We start from the raw sequence: 17,170 nt of genomic DNA, 5'->3' as shown, positions 1-17,170 counted from the left end.
GACAGATGCAATTTAAAAGCCTTTCTAAGCACACCAAGAGTGAATGTATCCATTAGCTTTTGCTGTGTAACAAATCACCCCGACATTTTCCACTAAACGAAATATGACAATCACTAAAGGAACTTGTAAGTAATGTACTTCAAGAAGGAAAATGACCCCAGAAGAAGGTTTTGAAATAAGAATTAATTCCAAACAAAGAAATTTATAAAGATATAAGTAAATCTAAACAAATATTTCTTACCTAAAATAATAATGTCTTTTTGGGATGGGGAAATATAACCAAAACACTGAACAGCTAGAAGGAAGGGATGAAGTTTTGTATCCTAATGTCCATGAATTCTATTGAGTGGAAGTGGATATTAAAATATTGAATAGCATTAGATTTTGCTAAGTTGTTAATGGCTAAATTTCAAAAGTGAACAACAGAATAACAGAAATGGAATATAATTTCCTAAGTTGTAGAGGGGAACAATGAGATATGATGACATTCCAACAAATAAACAAAAATGTAACCAATCCAAACAAAAGCAAACAGAGGAGAAAAAGGAAACAGGGAAGGCTGGACACATGGAACGTACAAAGAAAGACAGTAGAAATAAGTCCAAATATATCATTAACCACAATAAAAACAAATGGATTAATCTTTCTGGTTAAGAAACAGAGACTATTACCTCAAATTTTTTTAATTCCAGGAGTATTCTGTTTTCAAGAGATACATTTAAAACACAAGGAGAGGGAAATGTTGAAAGTAAAAGGATGGAAAAGGAAAAGGTAGTGGCAGGTGAATTCCAAAGAGTAAGTACATTAATACCAAACATAGTAGCCTTCCACACAAAATGCATTATTAAAGATGAATGGTGTCATGTCATGATGATGAAAGATTCAACTCACCAGGAAGACAGAGTCATTCTTAACTTGGATGCAAATCTCAAATCTGTCATGTTCTCTCTTCCTTCAGTGTCACCACTTGAGTTCAGTCCTTCATCAGCCCCAGGACTTCCATCATGCCCCATGTAGTTCATTATCCACTCAGCAGCCAGTGTGGCCATCCCACTACTCAGATGGGTCCTCATGATAATGCCCTGATTCTCGAGCACGGTGCTTCCCTCTGTTCTGTACCTGCCCCTCCCTACTCCTGCCCCATCACAGCCCTTACACTCTATCATCTCCTCTGATCTCTAGACCTTTGGATGCGCTGCTGCCTTTGTCTTGTCTGGTCTTCCCTCTCCTACTCGTTTGGTTGGCTTAAATGCTCCCTCCTCAGACGGCTTCTCTGCACTCCCTCTTCTGGATGAGGGCCTCTCCTGTTCTCGCTCTAAGAAGACATTTAGTATATTTCATAGCATTATTTCACACGTTGTCATCCTTGCCTCTTTATTTGCCTGCTTAACTGTGTAAGGTGTGAGCTTCTGGAAGGCATGGGCTGTGTAATTCATTTACGATGTCAACAGGACTTTATCGAGCATCTACTATGGGCCAGGCACTCTTCCATGAGCTAGGGATAGGGCTGGGGACAAAACAAACAAACAAACAAACAAAGCGTCTGTCTTCATGCTTCGCGCAGTCTAGTGGAGGGAGCCAGACAACAAACTTTATAAATAAGGAACATATACAGTCTATTAGAAGGTAATATGTGCTTGGAGAGAAATAAGGCAAGGGAGAGATAAGGAGCAAGTGGTGGAAGTAGCATTTTAAATAAGATAGTCAAGAGAAAGAATCACCAAGAAGATGACATTTAGGCAGAACCTTGAAAGAGATGAGGGAGTGAGCCACTCATGTATTGGGGAAGAGCATTCAAGAGAGAAGGAACAGCAAGTGCAGAGGCCCTGGGTGGCAGCAACTATGGCCTGTTAGTGAACCAACAAGGAGGCTGGTGTGGCTGGAGCGACGTGAGCAAGGGGCAGAGTGGTGGCAGTCGGGCTCAGGATCTATTATTAGATTGTGTTGGCCTTGTACTCTATAGTAACGGATTTGGACTTTTATTTTGAGTGAGGTGGGATGACTTTGGAGGATGTTGAGTGGAGGAATGGCATGGCTTGACTCCAACTTACAGTAATATAATTTTAACTAATATTTTAAAAGTAATCACTCTGAATGCTATATTGGAAAAAGACCAAGGGAGGCAAGGATGGGAGCTGGGAGACCAAACAGAACGCCGTTGTAGTAATCCAGTCAAAAGACGAAGGTGACTTGGAACGGGAGGTAGCAGTGGAGGTGAAATCGGGATATGCTTTGCTAATGGACTGAATATGGTCAGTCAGAGGAAGATACAAATAAAGAGTAAAAACAAAGTGTTTGGCCTAAGCAACTGGGAGGATGGAGTTGTCATTACCAAGAGGGAGCAGATGTTGGATGAGTGTCGGGGAGGGCAGGTTCCAGAGGGGAACAGGAATTTGATTTGGGTCATGTAAATCTGAAATGCTCATTAGACACCCAAGTGGCATGTCAGGTGTGGAGTTAGATATACAAATCTAGAACTGAGGGGGAAGTTTGGTTTGGAGATAGATTTGGCAGAATTAGCAAAGTTAGCACAGATGCTACCAAGAGCCCTGAGAAGGGCAAGCTAGGCAGGAGAGTGGGTGTAGAGAGAAGAGGTGCAGTCACCTGTGCCCAGCACAGCATCTGACCCATGGACTGTACCCAATACAAAGACTAAGAAAAAGCAATTGAAGTTGACAGTCAATGGAGTAACCGTATTGACTTTCAGGAGAATGACCACAGTGAATTGTGGTTGTGAAAGCCAAATTGTGAGGCACTAAGGAATTAAAGAGAGAAAGTCCAAGGACAAAACTAGGAGGTAATTAGAGCTGAGTCTAGAGAAGACTTTCTGGGTATAAAGATCTAGTTACATGTGTGGCTTGGAAGAAATGAAAGAGAAGGGAGAAATAATGACTTAAGGTACCTGCAGAGTGAAGAGATGGCAGAGACTGAAAGAAATTGAGGAAATGTGAAGAAACTCAGGTTTCGGGGCATAGGAGAGAGAACTTTTCAACCAAGTGGGAGGCAAGACCCTCTGAGAGCAGTGAAGGCCCAGGACATCAGACATCATGAGGACGAAGGACACATTTTTAAAATCTATACCCTGATGGGGTGGGAAGAGGTCACGTGAGGTGACAGACAGTTCCATTGGCTGACAGAGTCACATGAGGTAAATGAAAAGATGAGAGAGTGGGCAAGGCCCAGGCATGGTGGGCTCCCAATGGGTCTGCAGTAGTGTGGGCAGTCAGCACTGGCCCCAACCCTGGCCCTGGCCCTGCAGAAGCAGGAACCAAGGGGACTTCAGAGCCCGAAGTTCAGAGTGACCTGGAGGTACCAGGATGGTGGCATGTAGTTGGCAGAAAACGACACTGCTTGCACTAGCAATAGAGGTAAATCTATGGATTTACCTTGGATTTGGTAATGGTTTCTTAGATATGACATCAAAAGCCCAAGTAACCAAAGAAAGGATAAATTGGGCTTCATTAAAATTTAAAACTTTTGGGCCGGCCAAGTGGCGCATTGGTTAAGAGTTGGCTTGGGACGCCAGCTCTAAGCAGTTGGGCCCGGTTCAGATCCCACATTAGGGCCAGTGACACTGCCCTCTACAGCTAAGCTTGACCTGGAGATGGGCTGCCGTGAGATGCAGGCAAAAGCGTAGGCTGCAGTGGAGCTGACTGGGAGCAGGCACGAGCTTTTGTGAGCGGTCATGAGCCACCGTGAGTGGCCTCTAATGGCCGGTGAGCGACTGCCTCACCCAGGAAGAGAGCAATGATAATACCAACAGGGGCCAGTGAAGCGACGTCCTCCACAACTAGACTGAAGAAAAAAAGGACAGCAACTTGTCTGTTCCCCTTCCCCTGATTCCCCAGCACTGTTCCCCTCCCCCAATTCCCCAATAAAATCTTTAAAAAAAAAAATTAAAACTTTTGAACTTCAAAGGACAGTATCAAGAAAGTGCAAAAAAACACAGAATGGGAGAAAATATTAATAAATAATATATTCAAATATGTCTAGCATCCAGAAATATGAAGAACTCTTACAACTCAACAATAAAAAGACAACCCAATTAAAAAATGGGCAAAAGATCCGAGTAGACATTTCTCCAGAGAAGATAAGCCGATAATGTCCACCATCATTAGTTATTAGGGAATTGCAAATCAAGACCACAGTGAGATACCACTTTGCACCCACTAGGATGGCTTGAATTTAATTTTTTTCTTTTTTTTAAACTGCAATAACAAGAGTTGGCCAGGATGTAGAGAAATTGGAAGTCTGGTTCATTGTTGGTAGGAGTGGAAAATGGTGCAGCTGTTTTGAAAACAGTTTGACAGTTTCTCAAAAAGTTAAACACAGACTTACCATACAAGTGACTCAACAATTAGCAATTCTACTCCTAGATATATACCTAAGAGAACTGAAAACATATGTTCACACAAAAACTTATAGAACTGTTTATAGCAGCATGTTTCATAATAGCCCAAAGTGGAAAGACCCCAACATCCATCACCTGGTGAATGGAGACAGTGTGGTCAAGAGGAGGTGGGACACTCCCATGCCCTGAAGGGAGACATGACAGCATATGGGTCTGTGTTGTGCCAAAGACTTGACAGGAGGTGACAAGGAAGAGTTAGAAAAGACACTGTGGAATGGAGGGAATTGCACTGAGGTCCAGCAATGTTGAATGCAGAAAGTTCTAGAGAAAGGCCAATAAACAGCATTTCCAGGCAGGGAAACCACTAGAGCAAACCCCTGAAGGCAGGAATGTCTGTTGACATGCAGTAGACAGGGAGCAGAGGTCCTTAAGGAGGGAGCATGGGGGTGGGAAGTGTTGGGCGGTGAGCTAGGCAGACTCCTAATCCAGGAGCATCTGGTTGATGGCAGGTCCCAGGGCTCATGCTCCCCTGCTGCCTCATTGGGAAGAAGCAAGTGAGGTCTGGTGGCCTGACAATCTTCACGTTCCTTTCAGACGACAGCCCCCTTGCCCTGACCCTGACCCCTTGACCCGGCCAGCAGCACCTGTACACGTGGCCTCATATTTGTGGTGTGAGAAATGACCTTCCCCAGAGCAGAAATCCTGCAGGCTGTCCTCAGCTGCCCTGCCCACCCCGATGCCTGCATGGCTTGGGGCTGGTGTGTGGCCTTTGCAGGTCCTGGCAGCCTGAGTCTCATTGTTTTCATGCCCTCACAGACCTCACACAGTAGAGACTCTAACTCCCAGTGGCATTTAGCTTCACTCTTGAAACATCTGGGTCACAGATCTGTTCAGTTAATTAATGTTCTTAGCGCTGCTCATTTGCCTGCTGGTTAATAGATTGATTCATAATTTCAATAAGCAGCTGTGTATATCTTTCCCCTGAACATAAAGGAGCTTGCTGTCATTCATCACTTTGCATTCGGTGAATATAAATATATTCAGAGACATTGTTTAGGAAGGGGTCAGGGAGGGTTTCTGATTTTCTTACCATTTTGCCTCTAATAGTTACTCTGATTTGGAACTAATTTGGGTTTAAAGCACATATTAACTGCATCTTTCTCAAGGGCACTTAATAAACTCCTGTCTCTTGTTTCAGGGGGGACCAGGCGGGCTCCCCTTTGGGAATAGAGCAGAGGGTTTCTGAGTAGCTTCCACCAGTAGATGAGAGCTCCTTAACCCTTGGAGAAGAGGCGCTTGTGTACCTAAGCAGAGCTCCTTCTTACTCCTTTCCTGATCAGGCTCCCAGGAGGAGGCCCCTCGGCTGCTCAGCTGCTGGGCCAGGGCCTCCAACCACCGAGTCTCTAGGGCCCCAAGAGGAGAAACCAGGATCCAGCCAGCTGACCACATATCTTCATGCCTCGGTTTCCTCATATTTATAATGGGGCGAGTAACAGCATCTATCTCATGGGGTTGTTATGAAAATTCCACTGTTTATTCTCCGTACGATGCTTAGAAATGATGCGGAGTATGTCTTCAATACTTGCCAGCTGGTAATTCTATTTTGTTGATTTATTAGGAACCAGTTGTATATTAATGATCACCACTCCTCCCCCAGCCACCTCTCAGAACTGTGAGAACAAACGTGAAGGCTGTGCTTGCCTGTCTCACTGGCCTCACCAGCCCACACTGGAAACTTCTCAGGGGGAAGCCAGCCCCTTCTTCAGGTCCCAGAAGCCTGTCCCCAGCTGCTCACAGAGGACTCTGCAAAACACGCCTGTAGGGTTTAAATAAATAGATGGGGCTGCATTTTTTAATTTTTTTATTTCGACAATATATACTATTGTTTTATGAATTTAGAATGTACATAAGTGTTATACAATCTAAACATTTCCATACTTTCCCCCCCTCACAATTATTTTTTTAGTTTTGTCATAGAAAAAACCTGATTATTCTATATTTCATTAGTTTTTTTTTTTCAAAGAATGAATTTTTGGTTTCCTTAATGCTTTTCTTTTTCATTAGTTTCGGGAGTAAAGAACAACAGAGTGATCAGACATTTACACACAGAACAACATAGTGATCAGACATTTACACACCTCACAAAGTGATAACCCCAACAAGTCTACTACCCATCTGACATTGTATATAGCTATTACAATACCATTGACTATATTCCCTTTGCTGTACTTTATATCCCTGTGACTATTTTTTTTTCAATTACAGTTTACATTCAATATTATTTTTTATTAGTTTCAGGTATACAGTATAGTGGTTAGGTATTTATATAATTTATGAAGTAATCCCCCCAATAAGCCTGGTACCCACCTGACACTATACATAGTTATTACAATATTATTGACCATATTCTCTATGCTGTATTTCACATCCCCATGACTATTTTGTAACTACCAGTTTGTATTTCCTAATCCCTTCACCTTTCTCACCCATCGCCCCAGCCCCCTCTCATCTAGTAACCATCGATTTGTTTTCTGTATCTCTGGGTCTGTTTCTGTTTTGTTTGTTTATTCTGCTTTTTAGATTCGACATATAAGTGAGATCATATGGCATCTGTCTCTCTCAGTGTGACACACCCCACTCTGCACAATCTCCTCCAGGTCCATCACACAGTGGCACTGCATTTTTTTCAATGCTGACGTTTACCACATTTACAATGTGCTCATCCACAAACATGCTTTGAGCACTTGGCCTGTGGGTTCTCTCCTAGAAGGAATGAAATGAATTAGACACAGCCCCTGCCTCTAAAGGAGCGTGAACGACAGGTGCATGCATTTGTTGAAAAGTTGGAATGCAGAGTTTTAAACAACACAGTCAGGCAGGAGAGGGGAACACTGAGGTGGCAGGAGCCCTGCTGGGGCAAGAGTTGGCAGGCAGCACCACATCTGTATCATTAGCTATTGCTGCATGACAACTACCCCAAAACTTAGTGTCATAAAACAATATGCACGTATTATTGTTCATGAATGTATAGACTGGCAGGATGGTTCTGTGATATGGACCAGTCTCGGCTGATTTGGGCTGGATTCATTCAGGAATCTTATCAGCTCACAGGTTGGCTGAGTGCTACCCGACTTCAGATGACCTCATCCACTTGTCTGGTGGTTGACTGGCTGTTGGCTGAGCCCACGTGTCTCTCATCCTCTAGCAGTCCATCCTGAGCTGACTGCCATGGGAGCAGCAGGGTTGCAAGAGGTGGAATTATGCAAGGTCTAGTTCAGGAACAGGCACATCCTCATTGCTGCTGCATTCTGTTGGCCAAAGCAAGTTACCAGCATTCAAGGAATGGGGAACTACACTCCACTTGATGGAAATTGCTTTAAAGTCCCATGACCCCTGGTGTATAGAAGAGAGAATGAAGGATGTGGCCATTGTTGGAATCTACCACCATCTCCTAGGGGCAGTACATGGAACAGAAAGCAAGAACCAGGACTGTGCTTCACGTTTAGGATGTTTCCGCTTTTCCATCATTATAAAAAAACGTTGTAATAAATACTCTATACATAAACTTGTTCACAGTTATGATTATTTCATTGGGATAGATTTCTAAAAGTGGATTTATTGAATCAAAGGAGAGGAACATTTTAAAAGCACAAAGTATATATTTTGAAATCCCCTTTTTGTAAGTCTATAGTAATTTACCCTCCCTCCAGCCCATCTTATGCTAACCTTTACAAAAGAATAAGTTCTTTTTTAAAATGTGATATCTCATTGCTGTTTTAGTTCATTTATTTTAACACCTATGAGGCTGAATGCTTTTTAATATCTGTTTCTCCTTTTGTGCACTGCCTCTCTGGGTCCCTTGCAGCAGGGTAGCGTTAGTTACTCCCAGTTTGCAAACGAGGAGGAAATAGAGCCTCAGAGAGGTTAAGTGAATTCTTCAAGGTGGCCCAGTCAGCTGGAAATAGAGCTGAGCTTTAGAAGTCAGCTGCCCTGCTCTGTCACTTATCCCTGCTTGCCCTCGCTGGACAGAAGGCCAGATTCCTGACACACAGACAAGGACGTGCTTAGGAAAACTCAGAGTGGCCCCAGGGAATCGGTATCCAGGCTTAGCAAGCCAGAGAGCTTCCTGGGCAGGGCTCACTTGTGAGCTAGGGGTGGGGGTGGGGGTGTGACAGGCCTGAGATGGTGGCCAGGACTGCAGCAATGATAGAGGCAGGGGTGAGACCGGCAGACCCGAGCCCTGTTTCCCTTCATGGCCTCACCCCTACCTGCCACTCTGCTTTTCCCAGCTCGCCCGATACACCAAGGAAGGCTTTCTGCACTTGGGAGCCCTGGGGACCACGACACTGCTCCCTGACACCCGTTGCCTGGTGGACAACTCCAAGAGTCGGTTGCCCCAGCTACTTGACTGTGACAAGGTCAAAAGCAGCCTGTACAAGCGCTGGAACTTCATCCAGGTGAGTGCTCCATGGACAGGCCAGCACCCCAGAGCAGGTGAGGGAACTGCTGGCCACAGGGCATTCCGGCTTCCCCTAGGTTACCTGGCAAAGTGCACCAAAGGTCTCCCAGCCCTGGGCCAGGTGCGTGGACCCAAAGCATATTTGAGGGGAATTGGTGGGGTGATTTCTGTGGGAGACAGGCTTTCAATCCCTATAGCAGCGCTAAGCTGGGTTGGTTCTGATAAATCTTGGGAGGGGTGTGTGGGGGTGATTTCCCTGAAATCTGCTAAGTACCTGGAGGCAGTAGGATTAAGAAAGTCAGCCTTCAAGTATCCCTGGAAATTCCCCATTATGACACCACCCCCCACCATGGTTCATCGCCTGGTTCAGCCACTCAAACTTAGAAAAACTTATTTATTTTCTGACTTTAGAGTTTCCAGGGGAGGTCCCAGTGACCTCTCCCTCCCCCTGTGCAAAGAATTTTGGTGGGATTGTCCCCCGTGAGAGGCCATGTCCTGGGTACTATGTTGGTTAACTATGTCGGTTAAGCCTCTCTCTCTCTCTCTCTCTCCCCCCCCCGCTTCGCCCCCCCTTTCCATCTCCTCTCAGAATGGAGCCATCATGAATAAAGGTACGGGGCGCTGCCTGGAGGTGGAGAACCGTGGCCTGGCTGGCATTGACCTCATCCTCCGCAGCTGCACGGGACAGAGGTGGATGATTAAGAACTCCATCAAGTAGTTGCGGGGGAGCTGGGGACCCCAGAGCCTGGCCCCCGGGACAGGGTCTGTCTGTCCTCTGGACCAGCCACGTTGGTGGAGAGACAGCCGGGAGCCAGCAGGTGTTCGTGGGCCTCTGAGGCCTCTGCAGGCCAGCACGGGGGCCCCAGATGGAGACTTTGTGTCCACCTCAGGCACTCAGCTGCCATGAGGCTTGTGCACCCTGGAAAAGCATCCCCAACCCTTCTCTGGGAACTCAGGAGCCATGTCATCTGCAGCCCGGATGTGGACCTGGTACCAAGGAGTAAAACATTCACATCTGCTTGTCGTTGTCCCACTACCGTCAGGACCGGGACTGGCCGGGGCCTCTCCTCTGTCATCTCTACAGCAGCTTCTGAGTTCCACCCCAGCCCTCAACAATGTGTGTGTGTTTGGTGGGGGGAGGCTCAATCACATCCTAGCTCCCCCTCTTCAGAGGAGGCAGCAAGGCCCTGAGACTCAGTTTCCCCTGAGGTTGCTTCTGCCCAGGTGTCCATTCACAACTCAAGGCAGCCTCCACCCCAAATCTTTTCATCAGGTGACTGGGGGTTACAGCTCTGGACCTTTCTGGACCCTCCCTGAAATGACCTGGAAGGAGCTGACACTTCCATGGTCGCCTGAGCACACAGGATGGTCGGAGCCCTGCCTCACAGAGGCTGCTGCAGGGGAAACAGCAAGGGGCCTCCATGTGGAGCTTAAGGACTGGAGCCAGCACAGCAGAGGGGCCAGGACCCTTGAGGATGCTCTGTGCTCATCTCATTTCAGCCCATACTTGCTGGCTGACAGGGGAGAAGGCAGTCGATTCCTCTCTGAAGAGTAATAATTTTTTTCGATTGCCCTCTGGTTAGGGTGCACTTATGAATCAGAGTAATATATGGACTTGTGTGCATGCATATGAGTGTGTGTGCCCGTGTGGTGTGTGTGCTAGGGTGTGTGCAGCTGCATGTGCGTGCGTGCATGTGTGACCCCATGTGGCATGTGTGCCTGGGTGTGTGGTAGAGCAGACATAATAGTGTGGCCCTGGGCTTGCCGCTTCACAGCTCACCTGGATCAGGACGAGGCTGCCGAGAAGCCTGGGTGGTGAGCGGCGGGGATGCAGTGGCCAGGCTTCACTGGCCAGGAGATTGTGGCTCGGCCTTGTCCCATGTGGTCCCCAAAATGGAAGGCTGTCCCTTCTGCCATCTCTCATCTTTCTCCCCCCCCTCCATGCTGTCCCCACAGGCCAATCCCTGCCCAGAATCAAACCCTGTAGTTGCCCAGTTTGGGGCTCACCATCTCATTGGGTGGCATCTTGTTGGTGACCACCACAGCCCCATCTCCCACCTTGTGAAATAAATACATGTGCGCACTTCCCAAAGCAGCCTTGTTTGCTTCTTGATTTCTCCTGAACCCTGGGCTGCGGGAGTTCCTGGGGTGAGGCAAAGGGCTCCTTTGGTTTGGGGGTTTGGTCTTATTAACAGCAAAAGCCCTCATAGCTTGGAGCTGGGACAAAGCCAGCCTGCCCTTGCACTTGCCTCCCCCCCGCCTCCTCCCTACCCCTGCCCCACCCCAAAACAGGTTAGAACTTGGCATTTGGCACCGGATTACTAACCCCCTACTGACCCCAGATTAGGAGGGTCAGGCTGGCGATGATACCTGTAAGGAAGAGGAGGGTGGGGTGACCTGGCTGAGCGATCCCCATCCACCCCTCCTGCTGACAGGCAGTGACTCCCACATCGGAGACCAGGGAGCCTGTGGTGGAAGCATCTTCTGCCCCTTCTGTTGATGGAAAAGTGAAATCCAAAAAGACGCCAGGCCTCTGCCATGGAAGTGCATATGGAAAACACGGGGGGGTCCCTTGGGCTACGACAGCCGGTGCCTCTTTCCTTTGAGGCAGCCACGAAGGCCCATCTTGTTTGGTTCACACAACACACAGATAGTCATGGTTGCCATTTTTCTTTTGGGGTCTATGAGAATTAGGGTCTACAAGCACGCTGATGGAAAATGCTGTTGTTTGGAAATGAGTTCCTCATATTTCAATATCGGAATCTCAGGGTAACTGTGAAGTGAAAAGAGCTAAAGGTCAGCAAGCTCCCAAGTGGGATCCAGAGAGACGTTGAGATAATATCACAAGGTGGTGCTTGGGAAGGAGTTCTGTCCTAACCGAGCTGGTCTCCCTCCTGGCTGAGTCTTAAAGCCAAAGTTCAAAGAAAGCATTGACCATTAGCTTTGAGCCCCAGTTCCTGGGAGGTTCTCAATGGGCCCCTGTGGGATCCTTCTTCCTACAGGAAATGGGCCGAAACCACCTCAGACCAAAGAAGCCAAAAGACCTGCTCGGTTCTCCCACAAGGTCCAACTCACGTCTATGCTGACAGAACGGGAGCCCACACCTGAAGCAGTCAGCATGCTCACGGCAGTTTGGGCTCCCTTGTCCTCCAAGGCTGCACCCCTAAACTACAACACCAGCAAATGTCCTGGAACTCACAAGAGAAGCCCTCCTATCCCTCAGTGTCACCCAGCAGCAGGACAGGGTATTTGGGTGGTTTCCTTGTTTGGGGGAGCAGTGGGGGAGCTGGTTCAGGGACGTGGGGGGCTTCTGGCCTCCCGGCACCACGACGTGTGCTCCAAGTCTTGGCTCCTGCCCTGGTTCAGCACCAGGGGGCCTGAGCTGTCCCTTCCTATCGGCAGTGGCTGCCAGCGCTCACTTGGGCTTCCTTCCAAAGGCTGCCTGGGGAGACTGGCCAAGGCCTGAGGTCGGCTTCCCCAGGCAGCAGCCTCTGCTCCGCAGGGTCCTGTGGGCCATAGAGCAGTGGGGTGGCAGGCCAGGGGCCAAAGGGGAAAAGAGGAATAAATGAAGCCACAGAGGAGATGAGAGAAGAGAAACAGAGCCCTGGTGGAGCCTGGGGTTCCCTGTCCTTTGGGGAATTGGGAGTTCCAGGGCCCCGCATCTCTGCGCGGGCTGTAGGCAGCAAGCTGCAAGCCTGGGCTCCAGGAAAGTCTCCCTCGGACGCTGGGCGTCAGCGCCATCCATAGTTGGAGAGGAGACAGATGGGTCTGCGCCCCTCACTCTCACTGGTACATGGATGCGGCGGACGCAGCTGAGTCCTGACAACCTTCGCCGCTGCGGCTCCCTCTGTCCACTCAGGCCCCTCACCCCGGCACTCTCCATTCCCATCTGAGGCCCATTCTTTCTCTTTTCTCTATTTCCCCCCTCCATTTATACAGCAAAAAAAAAATCACAGATGGTATTCCTGATACATGTCCAAGCCACTGCCTCTGAATCTGTAAGTGCTGTTTCTCCAGTGTGTTCTTTGTACTTGTTCTGGTGGCTAGAGAAGAGAAAAAACAGAACAGGCTGGGAAAGCACAATTTGGCCTGAAGCCACCATCTTCAGCCACTCCAAGCCTTTTTACTTGGGTTTCTGAAGCCATTTCTTTTCATCTGGTATGTTTTTTGCCATTCTTGAAAAGTATCCCCGTTTCACAAGGGGCAGAAGCCGGGCCGGCAGAGCTAGAGACTCCCCCAGGGCTGTCAGTGCGGGAGTCGTCCCTGGCCTGCAACCTGCGTGCTGTTTCTCCTCCTCCCACTTCGCCTGAGTGCTGCTCTGAGGAAGGCTGAGCGACAGCTAGCCAAGGCAGGGACAGGCTTAGAAGGGGCCTGGAGCCTGCTCAGGGAACAGGTGGCCTGTGACGTCTGGGAACTGCCAGGTGGCCGACTCGGATTCTGATCCCTGTTCCCTGCCAGCATTCCAGCCCCTTGTTTGATCTGAGCTCCGGAGCAGCAGCTGGGCTGGCTCCTAAGCAGCTGCCCCTTCTCCTGCCTTAGTCACAAATCCCTGCCTCGTAGCCACTCTGCTTTCCCACGTAGCAGGCGAGTTTCCCAGACCTGAGTGTGGGGAGCGCTGGTGGGCCCCCAACTCTACAGGCCCACTGCAGTTCAGCTCAACAAATATATTTGGGCACATATGTATTTGGTTTACTTTTTAAGACTTTTTCGAAGGGAAGGGAGAAGGAGGTAACATACATTAAGCAAATGCACTATGAATGTGATGATCTTTAGCCTTTAAAGCTTATATTTAAGAGAAGAAAATAGACACAACATATTGGGCCTCTCCACTCCCAGAGCCTGCGCAGTCATGCAATGGGGTGTATGCCCATTGTCATAAACGGTGGTCTTGGCCTATTTGCAGATTCCGTGTTCTTTCCCCAAAGAGGCTGCAGCTGATGGCTGGATCTTGCAGCATAGCTCCCAGCTTGACTTCATCTGTTGCCTGTTGCCGTGAAATCCCAGCACTGCCCAAGCACAAAGAGCCACGTTGAGAAACTAAGAAAGCCGGCAGGGATTATTGATGCTGATGATGGCTGCAGAACATGGGAGACTGCCAGGCCTAGCCAGTTATCTCGTCCTTAACAAATGGTCAGGGGGTTCATATTGCTCCAGGATCGATATATCATCCAATGCACTCTACTATTGGATGCCCACCCACCTGTTCAGGTAAGCATCTCATATCTGCTTGATCAAGTCTAGAGACAGCTTGTTCTAGGGCAGAAAACTCTGTCTGACAGTGAGCCGAGCAAATCTTCCCACTGCCCAGCCCTCTGGAGCTCTGAGAACAAGATCCTCTCTCTGCCGATTAAAATCTACGGTTCACCTAAAGTCAGCGTCCTCCTTAAAGCTTTAGCCCTGCCAGTTGTAACTGAGAGAGAAACAACCTACATTTCATAGGCAGCAACTTTATCAGTGGACAGAGTTCAGTTCTGCTTCCTGGAGCAATGGTTAACTTTCTTGGCTAGGGAGGCCATGTCCCAATTTGCCACAGGATTGGGCATATATTGTGGAAAATGTTTATCCACTGTTTCTTAAGAAAAGTAACAGATGAAAAAAAAGCATTCCTCACAGATCCATAGGGTTGACCTAATTTATTTTTTATTACATGTTTCTCAAATATGTATAAACATAAAATGGCTTTTGCTCAAAGGCCTGTGACGACTATAAAATAAAAATAAATTTACAAGTCAATACAAACAAATCTACAAAGTCAATACAACTTAACAACATTCATTCAACCTGTGGCAGCCGTTGCTTCCTGAAACGACATTGCTGCTTCTCCGGGTATGGTGACGGCACCAACTTCTAGCAGAAGTTCTTCAGTGCCTGGTGATACCCTGACTCTGCCACCGCTTTTCTGTACTCCAGGTATTTTTAAAGTATTTATTTACCATTCATTCATTCAGCACCTATTTACTGAGCACGTACTACCTGCCTGAGGCCTGGTTAACAAGAGTGAACAAAGTAGATAGAAACCCCACTTTCTGGGAATCTATATTCCACCGGCTTTCCTGAAGGGCAAACACATTTATATCACAACCTCCATTCTCTTCTTCTCTCTCACCTTTGACAGTCACTGTAGAGCTATTCAGTGCCAATGTTATTGTCACACAACCACAAACCCATGTCCCAAGTTCATGACCAGTGCCAACCTGGTCATCCAGATAATCCAGAATATGCTTATATTTGTTTTTAGATAATGGTCAAAATGAAGACACAAAATTTGAAAATCTAATAGGCATTTTGCAGCTGCAGAAATCAGAGAACCCCCAGGTACCCATGAAGCACCAATACAGTTTGAGTCACTGCGTCTGTGTCCTGGGAGCATGTTTTGGAGTTCAGTAAGAAAGTGGCTCCAACATGCTGACAATAGCTCTCATCCCTGTGAGAAAACAGTGATTCCCACTGGGGGTTATTTCAGCTCTTTTCTTTTCTTCTGATTGCTTAGCTTTGAGTCCTTCTCAAGTTTGCTTGTTACAATATGTGGAAAAGAATGAAACCTCCTAAGTGAAAAGCACAGGCTTTTTTTTTTCCAGTTTTCAATGTGAAGCAAAAGCTCATCGGGCAGGACTTTGGAAAGCTTTGGTCAGAGTGAGGTACGGGAATTCTGGGTGAGCTTTATCAGAACATCGTTAGCTAACATTACAAACCCTCTCTCTGTCCCTGGAGTCTGAGTTCTCATCCGGAATGGAATCCAACTTGGAAAGGCAGGAAAAGTGGGGCTTCCGTGGGCACATCTCAGGAGGAGATGGCAAGCTTTGGACATCAGCCTGAACTTTAGATGGTGAGGTTTCTGCAGAAACAGTTCCTAACGAATGCTGTTTATAATCTCGCCATGCAGATAACAAAAAACAGTGTGCACACTGCTCAGATTTTACATTTTCCCCAGATTTGTTTTACCTTTGAAAACACACACAGGAAAAGGAAACTTCCCCATCCTGACCCAAGTCACCAGACCAAATTTCTGGTGCCCAAGTTCACATCTCTGAATTTCTCTGCATCATTACAAGTCACGACCTCTATAATTCAGAATTCCTGATACGTGAGTTCAAGTTGCCCGTACCTTTGCCCAAACAAAAAGGCTTAGAAAGTGAAGAGTTTAAACACAAAGCTATTTAACTCACAGTTTCTAAGTGCTTCAGAGACACCCCCCTCATATGCATTACATCACTCTGTGGTTTATATCCACTTCTTAGACACCTCCACCTGGTGCCAAGGTGGAAACCAGAGGGAAGTCTGGTCCCAGGGCGCACTGAAAGTGCACTTCCTTGCCCCAGTTTTCTAATTCAACTTCCCTTTGCCCCACAAGCCCAACCCTAACCTACCATGAATTTACCAAAATTAATGAGATGCCAAGTGTTTCTCATGGCTGCTTCCAGACTTCTTTCAGAGGGTAGACAGGCTTGCTGCTCTGGCCCCTGGAGGGAACCTGCATTTCTTCCTGGAGAACTTCTGTGCATTTCTAATCAGTAAGCAGCACAGTGCTGGACTCAAAGCAGGTGACAGCACCAGGACCTGGTGGGGGTAGGGAGGAGGGTGAGAAGTCCAGAAACCCCCCTACACATCAATGCTGTGCTCAAGCCATCCACCGCCTGGCCCTGGCCTGACCCTGACTCTGACCCTGACTCACATGTAACACCTGTGTCCTCCTAGGCTCTCCCAGTGCATGTAACAGTCTCCCAGCGGTGTCATATCAGACAGGGCCCAACTCTGGACCGTTGAGAAGTAAACCTGAGCAACAGGAGCTTGGTGGAAGAAAGCTGCCGTCTCCAAGGGGGAAAGAGCCAGTGCTTTTGGTTGTTGTGATGAGAATTTATTTGTTGTTTTTGTTCTTTGGTCTTGCCCCAAGTTATCTGCTTTTAAAAATCTTTCTTACCCCCAAAGAATTACCCAGAGGGGTAAGGAAGCGGTGCCCCAGCAGCTAGAAGTTGCCAAAGATGAGTGTAGGGGAGCGTTTTTCTCAAACACAGGGTGGGTTTCCTTTTTGTGTTGGTATTTTTTTGGTTTTATTGCTTTCCTCGGATTGCTATTGTTGATGGGTGGGATATGCTGGTAGGACAGAGCCAGCACCATGCTTACAGGGTATGGGGCAGAAAAGTCTAATTATCACCATAACGCTAACCGCCACCATTATTTGAGCACAGACTGTGTGCCAGGCATCACCCAGAGGCTTTTACAGGCATCCTCTCCCCTAATTCTCCAGGCGAGCTCACGGCAGGCACTGTTGTTTTCCTTCACAGACAGGACACCGAGGCTCAGAGAGATCAAGTGCCTGTCCTAATACAACAAAGCCTGTGAGTGGCAGGTATGGGTTTCAG

General features: G+C 47.6%; 1 protein-coding gene across 1 annotated transcript in view; it reads left to right on the top strand.

Annotated features, from left to right (window-relative positions):
- LOC109393961 (putative polypeptide N-acetylgalactosaminyltransferase-like protein 3) overlaps positions 1-10,902 on the top strand; it is a 33,052-nt gene extending 22,150 nt beyond the window's left edge. The window contains exons 4-5 of the mRNA XM_019663716.1: positions 8,641-8,808; positions 9,400-10,902. Coding sequence (XP_019519261.1) covers positions 8,641-8,808; positions 9,400-9,528 — 297 coding nt within the window. The 3' untranslated portion in view covers positions 9,529-10,902. The remainder of the gene's footprint in view (positions 1-8,640; positions 8,809-9,399) is intronic.
- Positions 10,903-17,170: the final 6,268 nt, after the last annotated feature.

This window comes from Hipposideros armiger, unplaced genomic scaffold, assembly GCF_001890085.2.
Source record: "Hipposideros armiger isolate ML-2016 unplaced genomic scaffold, ASM189008v1 scaffold_400, whole genome shotgun sequence".
NCBI lineage: Eukaryota > Metazoa > Chordata > Mammalia > Chiroptera > Hipposideridae > Hipposideros > Hipposideros armiger.
The sequence above is the reverse complement of the archived record's forward strand: the minus strand, read 5'-3'. Positions and strand labels throughout refer to the sequence as shown.